Source organism: Vombatus ursinus, unplaced genomic scaffold, assembly GCF_900497805.2.
Source record: "Vombatus ursinus unplaced genomic scaffold, bare-nosed wombat genome assembly UNPS02014791.1, whole genome shotgun sequence".
Lineage (NCBI taxonomy): Eukaryota > Metazoa > Chordata > Mammalia > Diprotodontia > Vombatidae > Vombatus > Vombatus ursinus.
Window position 1 is genome coordinate 20,979,538 of NW_020954569.1, and position 19,973 is coordinate 20,999,510.

Below are 19,973 nucleotides of genomic sequence, written 5' to 3' on the forward strand. Positions count from 1 at the left end.
GCTGATCTTCTTTGTCAATATTAAGATGTGCCAAAGGTATCCTTCACATCATTAAGCTTACTCAATAGTCTATTTAATATGTTCAATTACATCAAAACATATGTTGCATGTGTTATGATTCTGAAAAGAAACTATTATATTTGTTTAATGATTCCCCCTTCCCCCATATTTAGATGAGAATCAATTGGTAAAAACTTTTAAATACAATATAATTTCACTTGGGGAGTAGTATGAAGGCAGCAACAGGAATTAACAACACACAAGATAAAAATTAGTTCAAGTTAAAAGCTAGATTTAAAAAAAATTAGTTTTTCTAATCTTCTTGCAAAAGCATAGTAAAGAAAATCTTTTGAGTGTTACTATAGTGCATACTCGAAAGTTTTATCAAATTACATAGCAACTACAGTCCAAGTCTTCTTGCTTTGTGTGTGAAATTACTGTCCTCCAGTGTAGGATGAAATTAAAGTTGGATCTTGTTGATGATTGCTTTTTCACAGTCCCTGTAAGAGCTTTTGAGAATTAAGCCCTAAGCGATTCAGGTAGGTGAGTCCCTCAGTCTCCATAAATCTTCCCCTTATTTCTACTAAAATTCTTGTTTAAGATTGTTTCATTTGAGATTTTAACAGTGCTGCAAACTTTAGCAAGCCATGCGTTCTGAGTCATAATCTCTATGGGGATTTGCTTTGTATTAAATTTGAATTTGTCATTAAGATTACTACAGAAGTCCCTTATTTCTGCTTTTCATTTTCATTTACAAAATTTGAATTATTAAAACAACAACCACTACTACCATCACCAGGTGGTGTAAAGAGAAGCAGAAGAGGAAGGTTGAAACTGATTATCACAGGGAATTTGCAAGAGAATCCAGTCTTAATTTTTCTCAATAGAAAATAAATTTTGGCAGCTCATTCTTTACATATCTATATCTGTTAAAATAGATTTGATTAAGACTTCAACTCGAGATAACATTTATCCCTAGTATGCAATTTCTGAGGGTGCCATAGGGAATATTTTGAAATGGTAATTGTACACTGAATAATCATTGTTTCTCTAAAAAAAATTTAATGTTCAATTATAAAAGTAAAATATCAGGAATGTTTTCATGGATCTTTTAAAAGTTATCTTTAACAAGCTTACACTTAAATATAGGTAGAAGATTGAAGTTTTCTTGTGGAGTTTTTTGATCAAATATATATAATGATCCCTAGGGAAATTATGGTCTTAGTTTAATGTTGTTCCTTTTTGAGGGTATGATTTTGCATCAAGTTGGGAGGTTTAGATTTGCAAAGCTAGCCCGCCAGAGAATGATTGTTTTCTCTCTTACCTTTTGCTGATTCACTTAGCTGCCACTAATCAAATGAAGATGTTATAGGGTAAGATTATATAATCCAACAAACCTTTCCTTAGCCATTAATAATACAAATGACATAAATTTTGTGTTTTCCCAAAGCAAATACACACACATACACATGTTAAAATAAACTATGCATATTTAGCAAATATTTTTTCCTAACAATATAAAATTTAGAGCAAGGTTTAAAGAAACACAAATAATATCACTACTTTTATTCTAAATATCAACTGTCATAAATCACTGCTTAGTTTTTTTTTTTTTACATTTTGCTTTAAGAAATACCTTTACATTTACTTGCTTGTGGTCTTTTTTGCTACAGAAAAAAATAAAAACAACTTCCTCTTTGGTCTCTGCATAATACAATATAATATAATATAATATAATATAATATAATATAATATAATATAATATAATATAATATAATATAATATAAAATAATATAATATAATTAATATAATATAATATAGTATAGTATAGTATAATATAGTATAATATAGTATAATATAATATAATATAATATAATAAATATAATAAATATAATATAATATAATATATCATAAAATTTAAATATAAAATAATGTATATTATAATATACAATATAAATAATGTAATAACATACATTATACAAATTAAATAAAAACAACTGCCTCTTTGGTCTCTGAGGATATGACATTTGAGCTTTCTTTGGAAGCTTTGGGTTACAGAGTAATTTTAGAGTCCAACTATTTCTTTGAATTTTATTTTAATTAATGTGTCAATTCTACCTTTCTGTTAGAATTTTTATATAGATCTGGCACTTTTTTCCTGGAGTTGTTGTTGTTGTTATTTAATTTATCCATTTTTTATGAAAGGTAGCTGACTTTCTGCTCATATGAAGGAAGGTCTTAAAGTCAATCTTCCTTCTCATCATTGTCCCTTTATCTCTTCCTTTCCATATGTAAAATAGAAAAGAAGTGAAAGATCAGACTATGAAATTTTCACATTCTTTATAAAACCTCATCATGGTCTCTTGCCAATAATGAAAAGGTTTCCCTGGCAACTGTGCTTGTAATTCACTGAACTCCCATGCTTGTTCATGATGGATACCTAATTTATGTTGAAAAGAACATAAATTCAGTCTTGCCATTTACAGTTCCCTGCAAGAGATCTATTATTAATTTTTAAAGGATATTTTCACCACACCCTGAACATTTTCAAACACATTTATATGGAATAGTTGTTGTTTATTAAAAATCTTTGAAAGCTTAAGATATATGATTTAAATATTCTGAATACATACAGAGTCAGACTATACTGGACTCTCCCAATAGAAAGGGATGAATTGCTCTTTAACCTACTCTATTTCCTTTGAAAGTATATACTGGATAGTTACCGTGGCCAATGGAAAAGACAGAGTCCATAGTTTACAAAAGTTGCACTATGCTATCTATATATGCCATCAATAATTTTTGTGTATTTTGTCTCAGCTATTAGAATTGTAAGTTCATTGCATTTAGGAACTGTTTTTGTTTTGTTTTGTTTTGTTTTTATGAGCTGAATGTAATTAATGAATTTAAATAATGCAAAATTTGATTTAGTTGAAATTATAAGATGATACCAGTTCACATTTAATGTAAGCCAAAATTTAATTAATGTGATGATTATGAGCTACTGAAGAGTTTTGACGTGAAACCACATTGTCAACTTACACTTGCCTATCATTGCATGTAGATGTGATATATTCCTGTTACATTTTACCAAAGGTTGTGCTATTAAAAAAAAAAACAACAAAAGAGTCAAAAGGAAGAATACTTCAAAAGGAAAAAAATGTCCAACTCAAAAAAAGAAAAAGTTTATTTTCATCAGCACAAAAATGTGATATAATTGAATGGCATGAATGTGGTGATAGTAACTCTAAGATGAGAAAAAATGTTGGAATACCAGAATATACAGTATGGAACGTATTAAAACAAGAAGGCAAAATAAAATAAAAGAGCAGAATTCCACCAGTTTTTGCAGCTTGCAAACTACTATGAAAAATGGAATTGTTGGAGCATTTTTAGTTTTGTATGGATTGAAGATGGCAGTAAAAACGCATTCTTCTTGGGAGAGTAGGCATTCAGACAAAAGCTTCAAGTTTATTTAAGGCAGTGAAAGAAAATAGAAATGAATTGTATTGTAAAGAAACTGGAAATTGGTTTAATCACTTTAAAAATTAAACTCAGTTAAATAATATTAAAATTACTACGGAGGCAGCCAGTGCAGATGAAGATTTTACAATTAAATATTCTGATGTTTTGAAGAAAATAATCAAAAAAGGTGGATACATTAATCAACAAATTTTTAATGTTGATCAGACAGGGTTATTCTGCAAAAGGATTCATTCCCAAACTTTTATTTCTAAGAATGAAAAACATTCAAAATGGATTTGAAATGCCTATGGATCACCTAACACATTTATTGGGAGGTAATGTGGAGGGGTATTTAAAATTAAAACCAGTGCTTATTCATGTATATGGAAATCCTTGTCCTGTCCCTTTCTGTCCTTTGACAGTGAAATAGGAAAGTATGGATGACAAAAGCTTTTTTTTAAAAGACTGCTTTTCAAGTTATCTTAGCCCAGCTATTAAAAAATATTGCAAGGACAAGACAATCTTGTTTAAAGTATTACTGATTTTAGATAATAGCCCAGGTCATCCAACTACACTTGGTTCATTCTGTGAGGATGTGAGCTTGCAAATTTACTGAAATGTGGATAAAGCTCTCTGTACCTGCCAGAGTATTTATGAAGATTTAAAGAAGAATAGACAGTTCAGTCTATGCTGCTAAAATATTTCAAACAACAATAATGATGTTTAGGTATGATACACAGTATTTTTAAATACATTTTTCCTTTCTACATTCTATTTCTTTGCAATAAATTTAAATCAGAAATACATTTTTCTTATTTTTTGATGTTATATAAATTTTAAATAGTATTTTATTTTTTCCCAATTACATGTCAAGAAAATTTTTAGCATTCATTTTTACAAGATTTTGACTTTCAAATTTTTCTCACTCACTCCCTTTCCCTCTTCTGAAAATGGTAGACAGTTTGATATAGTTTATACATGTGCTATCATGTAAAAATATTTCCATATTATTCGCAGTTGTGAAAGAATAAACATATCAAAAGCAAAAAAAAACACAAGAAAGAATGAAGTGAAAAATTTATGTTTCAATCTGCATTCAGAGTCCATCAGTTCTTTATCTGGATATGGATTGCATTTTCCTACATGAGTCCTTTGTACTCATCTTTGATCATTGTGTTGCTGAGAAGAACTGTGTCATTAACAGTTTATCATCATACAATGTTGCTGCTACTATGTACGATGTTTTCTTGGTTCTGCTCATTTCGTTTTGTATCAATTCATACAAGTGTTTCCCGGATTCTCTGAAATTTTTCTTTTCATCATTTTTTTTATTGCACAGTAGTATTTTGTTACATTAATATATGTAGGTTCTGCTCCAATTTTTTATGATGCCTTTGGGATACAGACCTAGTAGTGGTATTGCTGAATGAAAGGGTAGGACATGTTTTGGTTGCCTTTGGGCATAGTTCCAAATTGCTCTCCAGAATGATTTATTCAGTTAACAACTCCACCAACAGTTCATTAGTGTTCCAATTTCTCATATCTTCTCTAGCATTTATCATTTTCCTTTTTTGTCATATTAGCCAATCTGATAGATACAAGGTGGCATCTCAGAATTTTTTTAATTTGTATTTCTCTAATCAAGAGTGATTTAGGGACAGCTAGGTGGAATCAGGAGGACCTGAGTTCAAATATGGTTTCAGACCAGACACTTGATACTTACTAGCTGTGTGACCCTGGGCAAGTCACTTAACCCTCAAATGCCTCACCAAAAAAAAAAAATATTTAGAGCACTTCTTCATATGCCTAAAAATAGCTTTAATTTCTTCATCTGAAAACTGTCTGTTCATATCCTTTGACCATTTCTCAATTGGGGAATGGCTTATATTCTTATAAAATTTGACTCAGTTCTCTATATATTTGAGGCCTTTATCAGAGACATTTGTTATAAAGATTGTTTCCCATATTTCTGCTTTCCTTCTAATCTTGGTTGCATGAGTATTGTCTATATGAAAGCTTTTAAATTTAATAAAATCCAACAGTACAATAAAAACATATCTAATATACATTTTGTAATGCTCTCTCTCTCTTCTTTGGTCATTAAATCTTCCCCTTCCCATAGATCTGACAGGTAGACTATTGCTCTTCTAATTTGCTTATGTTCTCACCCTTTATGTCTACATGCCAAAGGTCTATCATATCTAGCTTTTCTAATATTCTATCTACCTCCTTAGTTCCTTTCTTGTTTATTTTTTATTGGATTTATTGAATTCTGAGAGGGGACAGTTGAGGTCTCCCATTAGTATAGTTTTTCTGTCTATTTCTTCCTGAAACTCACTCAACTTCTCCTCTAAGAATCTGGATGCTTTACCACATGGTGCACGTATGTTTAGTATTAATATTACTCCATTGTCTGTGTTACCTTTTAGCAAGATGCAGTTTCCTTCCTTATCTCTTTTAATTAGGTCTATTTTTGCTTTTACTTTGTCTGAGATCAGGATTGCTACCCTCACTTTTTTTACTTCAGGGGAAGAATAATAGATTCTGCCTTTACTTTTATTGTGTGTGTCTTTCTGCTTCAAATGTGTTTCTTATAAACAACATATTGTAGTTTTTGGTTCGCTTTCCTATCAACTTCCTTTTTATGAGAAAATTCATCCCATTCACACTACAGTTATGATGACTACCTGTGTATTTCCCTCCATCCTCTTCTTCTTCATGTCTATCCTCTCCTTTCAACCTTTCTCTCCTCATCAGTATTTTGCTTCTGTCTACCACCTCCCTTGATCTGCGCTCCCTTCTGTCAGTCCCTACCTCCCTCCCTTTGCTTAATCTCCCTCCCTCTTACTTCTCTGTCAGGTAAGATGAATTTTTATATTCAACTGATTGTATATATGATGCCCACTTTGAGCCAATGCTGATGAGAGTAAGGTTCAAGTGATGTTCGTCTCTCTCCCCTTCCCATCTCCCCCTCTACTGTAAAAAGTTTTTCATTCCTCTTCATGTAAAATAATTTACCCCATTCTACTTCTCCTTTCTGATTGTACCCAGTGTACTCCTCTTTCTCATCCCTTAATTTTTTAAATACCATTCCCTCAAATTCAACTTATACCCATACCCGCTGCCTATGTATATTTTTTTTCCTAGCTATACTATTAGTGATACAATTTGTAAGAATTACAAGTGTCATCTTCCCAATGTAGGGATTTTGACTTGTAACTTGACAAAATGCATCCTCTGATACAAAGTTGTGCTGTGTGTGAGATTTTTAGTAAAAATAATTTTTATTTTCAGTTATCCAGCACATGTGAACTAATAGAGTAGAAGACTTTTTTCTGTATGTGACAAAAGTGTTGCTGTCTATCTGGTAATGCACAGGTATTCTCTTTTGTGAAACTACTAAAACTGAAGCTAAGGGCCACTATCATTGATAGAATCCTAGAGTCACACTTGAAATGTGCCTTAATTGAATAATTTCCCAGTTTTCAAGAGTATTTGTCTATTATATGTGAATATTCTATTGATATGATAAAAATTGATAAAAAACTCACAATGGGCTTATGTTTGTACTTTTATAAGGGTAATGACAAGTAAGATTTTGGACTGAGTTTTGCTACTTAAAAATAACTTCGTATTTTTGGATTGCTAACCAATTTTACTTTATCACTATTGATGAAAATGATTCATGTGCTCCACAAGTGAAAAAAAAATTGGCCACCCATGTCTCGGTTTTCTTCAAAATGTATCCTAAAAATCATAATTTTAGAATCTTAGAGATAAAAGGCATATCAGCAATCATACAGTAAAACTTGTACCTCAATATGGATCTCTTTGAAAACATACTAGACAAGTGGTTACCCAGCCTCTAGTTAAAGACTTCTAGTGGGGAGAACCATTCTTCCTTTCAAGGCCACTCATTCAACTTTGAATAGTCCTGATTATTATGAAGTTTTCTCTCAAATAAATTTTATATCTACCTCTCTGATACTCTATGCTCTGTTTCTAATTTTGTCCCCTGGGATTAAATGGAGCAAACCTAATCATTCCTTTAAACAATTATTCAGTACTTTCATTTTGATATTGCATACATTTCTCCCTATCTTTCTCCTCTCAGTAAACTCCCATATAACATAGAACATATTTAATGAAAAAAAAGAGGAAGAAGAGAAAAAATCAAGAAAACTTATCAATAAATTCAAAAAATCTAAAAATATGTGCAATGTTCCTCATTCAAGAACGCCCCATTGCTACAAAATGTTATGGAGGAGATGCCTTCTCATTTATCTTCTTTGGAACCATGCTTTTTCTTTGTGATTTTGCAGAGACCACTTTCAGTTGTTCTGTGTATAAGTCTAACCAAGTTTACATATGACAACCATTAGAAGACTAGAAAACAATTAGCATGTCTTGCCTAAATCATCCATTTGCCAGGTTAGGCATTACCGGATGTTTTATAAAACTTGAAAAACCAAATTAGTCGGGAAGCCAAACAAAGAGGTGGTAATCAAAGCCAGAAATAGATGTGAGTGCTATAATTTCTGAACATATTTCATGCTTGTTGTTTTGAGTATATATTCATGATTTAATGTCTGTTTGTGAAGGTGAAATAAAAAAAAAAACTCTTGGTATGGTTGAGCTATTCAATTATTTTTTTTTTCTTTATACAAAACCAGATATTGAACAGTGAACTTGGCCACTGGTTACAGAGTACCTTTCACCACAGTATTTGGCCTCCTTCAAGAATTAATATCTTTGAGCTCAAGGCTTCTCTAAAAAGGCTCTTTAACAAACAAACAAGAAGGGGCCACTAGGTGGTTCAGTGGATAGATTGCCAGCCCTGGATTCAGAAGGACCTGAGTTCAAATCCGGCCTCAGACACGTAACACTTACTAGCTGTGTGACCCTAGGCAAGTCACTTTACCCCATTGCCTAGCCAAAAAAACCAAACAAACAAACAAACAAAAAAGAAGAGATAGGGAAGAGAAATAAGTAACTTGTACCCTAGAAAGAAAAAGGAGTAAATGTGGGGATGGAGTAATAAACCCTTCTTAGAAAAGAGTATCACAAAGTCAACAATGGATATTTTCCAAATTTAGAAAGTGAATAGAGCTGGAAAGGGAGGTTAGAAAGAATTCTGAATAAAACACACTCTGATATGAAATATAGAGTGGAAAAGGTAAAATGATGAGGTAGAGAGAGAGGGGAAGAAAATAATAATAACAAAAATAACATTAAATGCAAGGAACTTGGGAGAGGAATAGGTAGTTGGGTGGGAGAAGGACTTTGGGAAGATTATGAGATGAAAGTAGTGCAAATAAAATAAATTACAGCGACTCTGCACCATCTTAAAACAAGAGGAAAAATAGAAACAATAATCTATTTAAAACAATTAAATTGAGAAAAACAAAAACTTTACAAACATTTGCCTCAAATATGAATACATTAAACTCCTCAATAAAATAAATGTAAATAATGTAAATGTAATATAATGTAAATATACATAAATAATGTAAAGGAAAATAAATGCAAACAATGTAAAGTAAATGTAAAGTAATGCAAATGTAAATAAAGTAAATAAAGCAAAATAAATAAGAAACAAAGCTCAATAGTTTGCTATGCACAAGATTAAAAATTAAGTAGGCATTCTGCCAAATTACCTGAAACTTTTTTAGTGACAGGGCTTACATGCTGGCCATGCCACAGGTTGGATTGTGTAAATCCCCTTGGGTTCCTGAGGTAGGTATAGGAGTATGCTTTTTCCCATCCTTCCTGTCAGTATTCCCTTCCCCTTTTTCCTCCTGAATGTATTTCAATTCCCTATACCCACCTCTTCCAGAGGGAACTCAGAGCCCTTACTCCACTTTGACCTTTGGGCTTGCACTTCACTTCCTAGGCCAGTCTCCTCCAACAATTCATTGGATGGATAGGGCCCCTCATGCTCCTTGAAGAACAAGAAGTCATAAACCAAAATTATTACAGTGAGGCAGAGGACAACTAGGCCTTACTATCCTTCTTGTCACTACTCTTACTAGTCCATTAGATCTTACCATTTGTAAACATTGCCATCTGAACTGCCAATGCACCTTACTTACACCTGGAAATTGCTGTATTTTCTGAGAAGCACATGGAGGAAAACCAGGCCTGTCCATTTACCTTGTATTTGAACCCTTCATTTCATACTCTCTAAGAATGAGAATGAGTCTCTTGAAGAGGACCATGTCCCTTTTCTATTTGTCTCCCTAGTTCCTAGCGTAGTGATTGGCACAAAGCAAGTGCTTTATAGGTGATTTTTTCTTCATTTATTTATTCATTCACTAATTCACCTAACACCAAGAAATGTCAGTCTGTCTGTGGTTTTTAGAGAACTACTACTTACTAAGTTAGAGCTACTCACAGATGGGTTTTGAATGAGAACTATTTTTGTAAGTTCTAGGAGTTTAAAATGAAACTTGATAAGTTTCTCCCAGTTATTGAAATTACTACATTTGGCAGTAAAGGCCTTTCCAAATGAATGGTCATGTAGGAAATTAGCATCCATTTCACTCCTTTTCAACAATCCTCTTGCCACTCTAAGGATATTTCTGCCCTAAAATCTTGCTGTACAGATTGGTGACTTCCTCTCCCATATTACTATTTGAGGTAAACTCAAGCCACCACATCTTGATTTACTTCATACTCTCTGACTAATTCTTCCTCACCAACTGCCTTGCCCAGAGGCTTGTATCCTTACCTCCTCTCATTTATGGAACTGCGAGAAGCATGTAGGTGATGTAGTGGATAGAGCCCTCCGAGGTCTGAAGTTAGAAAAACTTGAATTCAAATCCAGCCTCAAAAATTTTTACTACTTGTGAGATCCTTGGGAAGTCACTTAAACTTCCTCTGTCTCAGTTTCCTCAACCATAAAATAGGGTTAATGATAGCACCTACCTCACTGAGTTTGCATGAGGAACAATTGATATAATACAATGCCTGGAATATTGTAGTAAGTACTTAATAAGTATCTTCCTTTTTTCCTTCCAAAGGACATTTATTGAAGGATAGTCTTTATAGCTAGAAGAAGATGAGAGGGATATTTTGATCCTACAAATTTGTGTCCTGATAGAAGTGATGATGTGTCAGCCCCCCAGATATCTTCCTAACTTTCCCCTTTTGTGGAGGCAGTCTTATCTCTGACATAGCTTAGGGGTACTTCTTTGCTTTTCAGTGATTGATGGGGGCAGGAGGAGGATATTATCTATTAGCTCTGATTCCAGATCTAGGTTTTGGAGATCTCTGAATATTTGTAATTGGTTTAGGATGATTGAAATGCTTATCTGTGATCCCAGACAGCTTGCTACTTTTTGACCCAGGTTGATAACTATCTATGAAGTTATAATTGTGGAGACAAGAAGTCTTGGCTTGTATTAGGGATGTAAGCCAAATACAAGGTGAAGCAAATAAAGATATATAGGAATATTAAGATATTAGGGACATGAGCACTGCTAAGGAATTCCTTCTCTATTTTTTTTTCACCATTGTCAGGTAGAGGGCAATGGATTATTTTTTGCAAAGCCTTTTGATAAAAGTTCTTATAGCTTTTGCCCCCCCTTGGAATTCTACATATAAAAGCTAACATGTTCTATAAAGGAGGAAAAAAATAAACCATCAGTACAAAAAGACTTTAACTTGGAAAAAAGGCCTCAATTATTAATATAACTATGCATCAATATGTATGTGTAACCACTCTCTAAAATGCAAAATTAATTCATTTATATTTATAAAGGAAAGTCACAACTTGCAATTACAAAGATTCTAAGGCAACCTATCCTTATATAGATCATTAGAAGGGTCCTAGTAACCATAAACCATGTTGTTGCTATTATGGTTGTAATATTTCAATGATTCAAAAGCTGTTTTATTCTCTAATTCCTTCATTTAGTAGGTGGCAGCTACTTCCTAGTAAATTTAGGAGGTTGTGATCAATGAGGATTTATTTAAATAGTCTAGGCATAAGCCCCCCATTCTCTGGGGAAACTGGGTCATCCCCACCAGTCTGCAATATTATAGTAAAGCCTAAATAAGTGATCATACCATAAGCATGAGCTTGAGTGTAGGTTCCTTGGTGCTTTGCTGCTTTTCCATTCATCATTCTATCACTTACAGTCACTTCTAGTATTTCTCTGACTGCTTTCTGGTATGGCTGCTCATTGACTGATTCATTGAGCTGATTAGGAATTTCATTGCTCCTTTCTGCTTTATTATCTCCTCATGGAGTTGTGGAGTCTAGGGCAATCCAGGATTGGAGAGAATATCCTCAAACTACTGTCCTTTCCTCTCGGTCTCAATCCTGTACCCTCTTCAATTTCGATACTGGTCTGGATTTTTGTCATTATCATCTCCAGTCAGCTCCTCTGATCCTTGAATACTCTTTTCATCTGGCTTGGACTTTATAGGTAGGGCTAACATATGGCAGAAGAATTTCAGCCTATTAGATGGCACATAGAAATGACACTCTAAATAAGAAATGTATGTACAAATAAAGTCACATAACAAATGAAAGTAGTGGTCTGAAACAAAATGCATTTTACTTCTAGTAATTTCCAAAACAAGTACAATTGTAAAACGTATTTCAAGTAAGACATCAATAAAAATTCTAAATGTTGAGATAAATGAGTAAACTTCAGTATGATTAAGGTATGATAGACAATAAACTAAATGGATATGCAATGAATGGCATCTTTGTTGTTAAAAAAAAAAAAGGTAACTGAATTACAAAAAGACACACTGGGTAATACAATTGCAGGAGACCTAATATTTCTTTCTGAGAGATAGCTAAACATAACAGTGAAAAGTTTTTTTTTAAACAAAACATAATGCTGAACAGAATTTTAGAAAAAAATGTACTTGAAAGACTTATGAGGTCTTCTTGACAAGAATATTATAGAACATGCATATCTATTAGAAACAAATGGACTGCAAAATTTAATAATGGGCATATGAAAATCATAAATAAAAGTAAAATATTGAATGTTCTTATATAGGATATAAATAAATAAAATAATAATACAGGGAGCATAAGTAAAGGATATACCTAAATGAAGAATAATTAATGTAATTCTAAATAAATAGTAAGTAAATGATCAAATCATAGAAAAATAAACATCTATGTTAAAGAAAATGATAACAATGAGACAATATACCAGCATTTGGGGGGGAGTGCAGTAAATCAGCACTCAGAAAATAAATTATAGTTCTGAAAAAATTAACCAAATCCAAGAGATGATTAATGATCTAAACATTCAATTTAGAAAATGAACTGATCTATTTACTTTTGTTTTGCTAAGATTAACACTATAGCATCCACTTGCTACTTGTCAAAAACTCTGCTCCAAAACACTAATAATCTTTTTGCCCACCAGTTTCAAGGGTACAAGGATAATCAATGGATGTAGTGGAAAGCATACTAGACTTGAAGTCTGATTTCATGTTCAGATTTCAGTTCTGATACAAAAGATAATAGGGCTGTAAGTCTAGAGATGGTAAGCAATTCACAAGCTACTGAGTTCAATCTGTCCTTTTACAGATGAGGAAACTGTAGAACAGAGAAATAATTTGCCCAAGGAAACATAGGTTATAAGTTTCAAATAGGATTTTGAACCCATGTCCTCTAAAGTCCAGACTCAGTACTCATTCCAGTGTCAGACTACATTCCTGTTAACCTGTGTCACCTTGAAGAAGCCACTTTAATAATCTGAACCTGTTTCTTCATCTCTAAAATGAACAGGTTATGCTGGATGATGTCTAAGTTTCCTCCAAGCTCTAAATCCACGATCCTTGATATGGTCCCTTCAAATTTTCCAAAAATCAAGGTTATGCCAGGTGAATCAATCAATTGAAGTACCTATAGTGCAAAAGGTGATAGGGATATAGAAGTTTATATCTGATTCTAGATGTAATAGGAAACTATCAGAATTTTCTAAATAATAGAGAGAAATGGTCAAACTTAGGAAAATCACTTTGACAACTATGTGGAAGATGGATTTGGGGGACAGGAGGTTCTTGAAGCAAGGAGACCAATTAGAAGGCTATTATAATATTCTAGGCAAAAAGTAATGATAGCTATGTGAGTGGAAGGAGGGAGTAGCATTCAAGAAATATTATGCAAGTAGGGATAAGAAAATTTGACTATTAATTGGAAATGTAGGTTGGAAATGAGGAGTCAGGGACACTAAAGAATCAAACCTTGGTGATGGGAAAAATGGTAGTTCCCTTCAATGAAATACAGAAATTTTGAAGAGAATAGGTTTGGGGAAAGATAATGAGTACTGCCTGGGACATATTGAGTTTGAGGTATCTATTAGATGTCTAGCTTAAAATATAAAGGAGACAGTTGTTGATGCTGATCTTAAGCTTAGAAGAGTGCCTAGAACTGAATACAGATATCTGGTGTTGCAGTGGAAATCATCTGCATGAAGATGAGAATTAAACCCATGGGGAACTAATCAAGGGGTAAAAATATGTGGTATTGGGTCTAAAAATCTAGCTGAGTTATTCCAAGTAAGCTTAATGTATCATTTTGATTTCTCTAGAATTAAATGAACAACTGTCAGCAAGCTAAATTTATTTGATACTAAACAATTCAGAACCTGATTTGAGTCAAACAGCAGACCAGTGCTGCAGTCTCTACCAGTCATTCCCCTACAATTCTTAACTCTCACAACAGGATTGAATCTCTCAGCAAAAGCTTTATTACAAATGTCTGTACCAACTATTAGTGGAAGATCTAAGTCAAAAATCTCATTGATCATTGTATTTTTCATTCTGAAGCTATAGTTACCTTGCTTGATACTCAAAATGTATCAGAGATGGTGATAGAAATATGTATATGCATGCGTATATATATGATATATATGAGACATAACTATACAAATGTGTACAAATATACAAATATTTATATATTATTTATTATATGTTTATATAAATGCTATATGCAACTATATAACATAATTCATAATATATAATATCTATTATGGAGATCAGAGTTGAAGCAAAAGAAGTAAATGAGTGAATGAAAGAAGTGTATTATTCATTGTCCTTACATACATATTCTCTTATTTGCTAACTCCATGGCTTTGATAGTTCTATTTTTTCCTCGGAATGTTCTCCCTCTCTTTGCCTTTCTTTCTATTTCCTTTTAAATTCTTATTCTGCTTTTAAAGCATGGATCAAACAAATGCTCCCTATTATAGGAAGCCTTTTCTGATCATCCCCCTCCTTATTTTCCCAATCCACTTCCCAAGTTGGTAATGGATTTTCTACTTTTCTGCCCTCAAAAATCACACAGGATATTTCTTACATGTCTTAATTGATATGTTAAATACTATTCTATTCTATATTGTCATTATTTGTGCTTCTGTCATTACTGCTCCCCCCAACTCTGTCAATGTTAGCATAGTGGTCTGGACAAATTAGAAAAAAATGTTTAATTAAATTGATTCCCAGAGGCAAATTAAATTCTTTTAAAAATCATGTCATTTTATATTGCCCACATTTCATTCTTTTTTTTTTTTTACTCTATTATGGATAGTTAAATCTTGACTATAACAGTATTAGAAAGGTTTTTGTTTCCCTTTTTTTGCTTCAAAAATATTTGGAATAAGGATATTTATGAAGCCACGTGTTAGGCAAGAAGAATTTGGCCTATGATCTCTTTAGTAGAAGATGATCCATTATCACATTTTTTTAAGAATTCTAGATTTTTATTTATTATTCAAAATATCATGACTAATGAAACAATAACAATGTGATATTGTGGATTGAGAACTGATCTAAGAATCAGAAAGACTTTGGTTCAAGTGCCATTTTTTACACATCCTGTGTGACTGTTGGCAAATCATTTACCCTCCCAGTGCCCCAAGTGAATTCTCTGTGATTTTTAAAGAACAGATGCCAATTAGTTGAGAGTTTCCTCACCAGGAAGAAGTTCCCTAATCTAATGAAATCTCATGTCGCATCCCCTATCCTTCCTACCCACAAGGAAAAGAAAACACATTACTTGTAGCTATATATTACATATAATCCCCAAGCAATTGTTTTTTAGACTAGCACAATTGAGAGACTGATAGAATTTCAGAATTAGAAAGACCTCAAGGTCATTGAATCCATTCTATACCTGAATAGGAATCCCTACAAAACATCTCTAGCAATTGATCATCTGGCTTCTAGTCATTCAGAATTTCACATTTTGGTGACAGAAAACTCATTATTTATAAAGATTGCCTACTCCACTTTCGATGGCTCCAGTTGTTAGGAAGTTTTCCTTACATAAAACCGATATATGTTGTTTGATAAATAAATCTTGTTGAAATTTAGGCATTACAACCTTCTTTTTACTATAATGATTTTTCTTAGCTAAATTTATAAGAATCCCTTCATGGTTAAGTGAAAAACAATAAAAAACAACAACAAGAAGAAATGATCAGATGTGATTGTCTTTGAAGGACTATTTTTTAAATATATTGAAGGATAATGAAGGGCTGTGTTTCATTTTTTTATTAGTCTGAGAGAAATGCACAGACAAATCAGCATATAGACAATTTATGATTTGACCTTCAATATAACTAAGCTTAGTTATTGTTAATTGCTTTAAAAAATGAAGTTTTAATATATTTGAAAGAAATAGCAAATGCTGAGAAAAAAACATTGGATTATGCTTGAACAGAACTCTTCTGTTTTTCATCCTAAACACCATGGTTGGTTTCAGTTAATGTTTGAAAGTATGACAATTATGCCTTGAATGTTCTTCAGTTGCTTGAATTGTATAACTGGACTAATTCTAGACAGCTTATAGATTTCTCAAGAGCAATGGGATTATACTTAAAGGGGCCATATTCTAATAAGAATAACTTTTGAGGAACATTTGTGTGTTTCTTAGTATTTACAATGATTCTCTAAAGATAACATATGTGTGTGTATATACTTGGAGAGATTATAACATATCTCACATAGGTATGTATGGTCTATGTTTTATTTTAAAATTATTCTATGTTGAATATCATTGTCAAATAAATTATATTTTCTTGAATTCACAGGTACTTCTGTTCTACAGGTGACAGCTACAGATGCAGATGACCCAACCTATGGAAACAGTGCTCGAGTGGTGTATAGTATTCTTCAAGGACAGCCATACTTCTCTGTTGATCCCAAAACAGGTTGGTCCTCTATCTTCATCATGTCCTTTAATCTGGATTAGAAAAAAAAAATGCTTTCTTTTCTTTGAAACCTTCTCCTCTACAAGGCATGATAAGCTGATCATCTTCTTTTTAGATATCCACTAAAAATAATGTTTCATACTAGCACGATTTTAATTACTGAAGACTCTCAACTCCATAGTAAACTTTATTTTTATTTCTGATGTGATTATTCCTGGATGATTTTATTTATTTATCCTAATGCCAAAGAAAATCAGAATGCCACAAAATGGTACTAGTATGATTTTAAATGAGTTGTCTGTGTTTCAAAATGTATTTGAAAAATACCTTAATGAGAATCTCTGCATTAAAGAGGAATATATTCTACATTTAATATCAGGCTATTACTGCCAAAGAAGGTAAAGAATTTATTAGATGTGTCATTCCTAATATGATTTCAGTTGTAGGGAAAGACACATTTTCCATTACTTATTATACATATATACATATATGTATGTGTACATGTATGTATATGTGTATGTGTGTATGTATATATACACATGCACATATATACACATATATATTATATATATGTATATGTATGCTCCTTAAGTGAGAACTTAGTTGCAATTAACAATTTAGTTTCTCCACCAAAGCAGTTTTTTTACACCCTTTTTATTGGAAATAAATTAAAATAATTAACTTGAACTGATTGAAATGGGGAAAAAAAGTCTCATAAAATTACATATTAGGCTGGTGAGTTAAAAGTAGGAAGTTATCCATAGATTCATTAAGGAAGATCGGATTCCATGCCTTCTTTCCCATCTTGCCTCAACCAATAAATTAATGTTATTAATAATGTTGCCTTACATTTGTATAGTACTTTGTGGTTTCCAAAACTCACATTATCACATTTTATATAATTGTAGGAATTTGTGGCTAGGCAGGACCTTAGAAGTCAACTATTCTAATCTTCTCATTTAATAGTTCAGGAAATTTAGGCCCAATGAGGACAAATTGATTTCCTGATATCAAACATATTGTGGTTGTTGTAGAACAGGACTAGACACCACAGTTCCTAATTACTAGTCCAGTTCTTCTTCTTCTAGACACCATCACAGCAATTTTGTGAAGTAAGCGAGGAAGATATTATCACCATCATACTTTTGTGAAAATAAATTCTAGGATGTAATAACTTCTTAATGTTGTATGGCTAATAATTACAATGGGGACTATATTCCTGGAATTCTAACTATTTTAGCAGTGCAAATTGGGCATAGATATCCACTCAATTTAGCTTGATTAGAAAAAATGGAAATAAGTGTCTTAAATGTGTGTAACTCTTTTTTTTTGCCTAAGAATCATATAAGAAATATACAAGTTAATAATATATTAAGAATCACATAAGAAATAGCTAGTTTCCAATCAGCTGTAATAAAAAAAAATGAGATTCATGGAAGCTAGGAAGATTTTATTTTCTCTTTTTTGCAAGGACCATATCTTATAAGATCTTGTTGATCCCATAGAACCTAGCACATTTCTCCACACAGTTCATGTTTGATATATGCATACAATGCATTGTTGCACTCAAGTAAGCTTCAAAGTGGAAAATGCTTCTTAAAATAGTACAAGCAAAATGTAAGTTGAGATCTAAAGTCAAAGTAGCTTTTAAAAAGAGGTAAATATTAATGATAAACATGTTTGAACTTGTTTTATGAGTAGGATCTATGATTTAGACAGCCTAGTGAAGTTACAGTAATGGAAGAGAACGCAATATCATTGCAGGTCAAATTATATGAGCAGGGTCATTGAACTTTAAAGTAACAAAGGCTGGATAGGAAGGCAAGTCCTCCTTCTTCCAAGCCCACTACGCTAACATATCCTATTTTTTATTTGGACATTTTTGATTACTGAAAAGCCTTGAATTTTTTTTAAAGAGATGGAAGTTATTTCTCAATTATTAAATTGTGTCCTTTGTGTTGAGGATAACTCTGTTAAGCATGAAGATAGGATAGGGCCGTGGTTGTCAGTGGGGGAAGTGGTTGAGTGAAATGAGAAAAAAATTGACCCTGCTAATGCCAAAATGCCAGGTATACCTATATCATTTACAAATTCACAAAGCCACAATGGAGGCTTCATCTGGTCAGTAATAAATCTCTTTAGGCAAATATATATTTTCTAGAGGTTTAAAAAAACACAAATGAAATAGGGTCATGGTCTACTGTCCTTCAATAGTAACAATATCATACACAAATTTGATCTTTGATTTTGTCTATGTAAAGGGCAGTTTCAAAGTCAATATTTATCTTTAGACAAAATTTTTTTCTTCAAAAACATGTTTTCAAAATATTCTTATAATATATTAAATGACCTGGTTTATCATTTTACACACACACATATAAGACCTCTACCTTTTTGCTAAAGGAACCAAAATACCTCTACTCCTACTTATACAGTGTCCATAATAAAATAGTTTTTGTGTTTAATTTTTGTGGTTTTGTACTTTGTCAGTTGAGGGAAATGTCTGACTAGTCTTAAGTCAGACTATAGAAGGGAATCTACTAAATACACATGAATAAATAAATTTTACACAATGCAGTGAAATGTACTAACCCCAATATGCCCTTTGAAGTATTAAGCATTTCTACTGTAGAGATGAAAAATATTTTTAAACATAGATTAGTCCCTGTTTAAATCCTGTCCACTAGCTATATACATGGCTTTCTCCTGAAAGAATAGGAGCTACTTGAATGAAAGACGTGCTGCCTTTGTTGATATAATGTTATTTCAAGCTATAATTCTTTCAAGGTATTAACATGAAAACAGCATAAAAACACATGACTATTGGTGTATATCCTATGACATTAATTGATATGGAAGGGTTTTTTTTTATTATTGCAGGGAGTGTGAACTTGTTTTGTTAACTATTTTTCTATGTGACTATTTTCGTTTGTAATCCTATGTGTTTTATTTTATACATTTAAAAATGTTATTCTGAAGAGTGTTCCATGAGCTTTACCTGACTTTCAAAGAAATCCATGATCCAAAAATATTAAGTACCTATTCTATGGACTAGTTCAAAATTTATTATGGTATTCATTTTGCTTTGTTCAAATCTAAACATCATTTTCTAAAGTCAGTTGGTCTATATGCCTATTAAATCTGTGCTTAGAATAAATAGATTAGAAGAGTTGAGCCAAAATGGTTGAGTAGCAGGATGTAGAAGCAAATTTTTATAACCTAGTTCCAAGGCTGACTGAGGAAAGGACTTGAATCTAAATGTGTCATTCTATGTTGAGAAGCATTTGAAGGGTCAAGGTTGTGTAACAAGTAAGGAGC

General features: G+C 32.3%; 1 protein-coding gene across 1 annotated transcript in view; it reads left to right on the plus strand.

Moving 5' to 3' along the window:
• Positions 1-19,973, plus strand: part of CDH18 (cadherin 18) — a 382,285-nt gene that overhangs the window by 87,311 nt on the left and 275,001 nt on the right. The window contains exon 3 of the mRNA XM_027869003.1: positions 16,536-16,655. Within this exon, the coding sequence (XP_027724804.1) occupies positions 16,536-16,655 (120 nt within the window). The remainder of the gene's footprint in view (positions 1-16,535; positions 16,656-19,973) is intronic.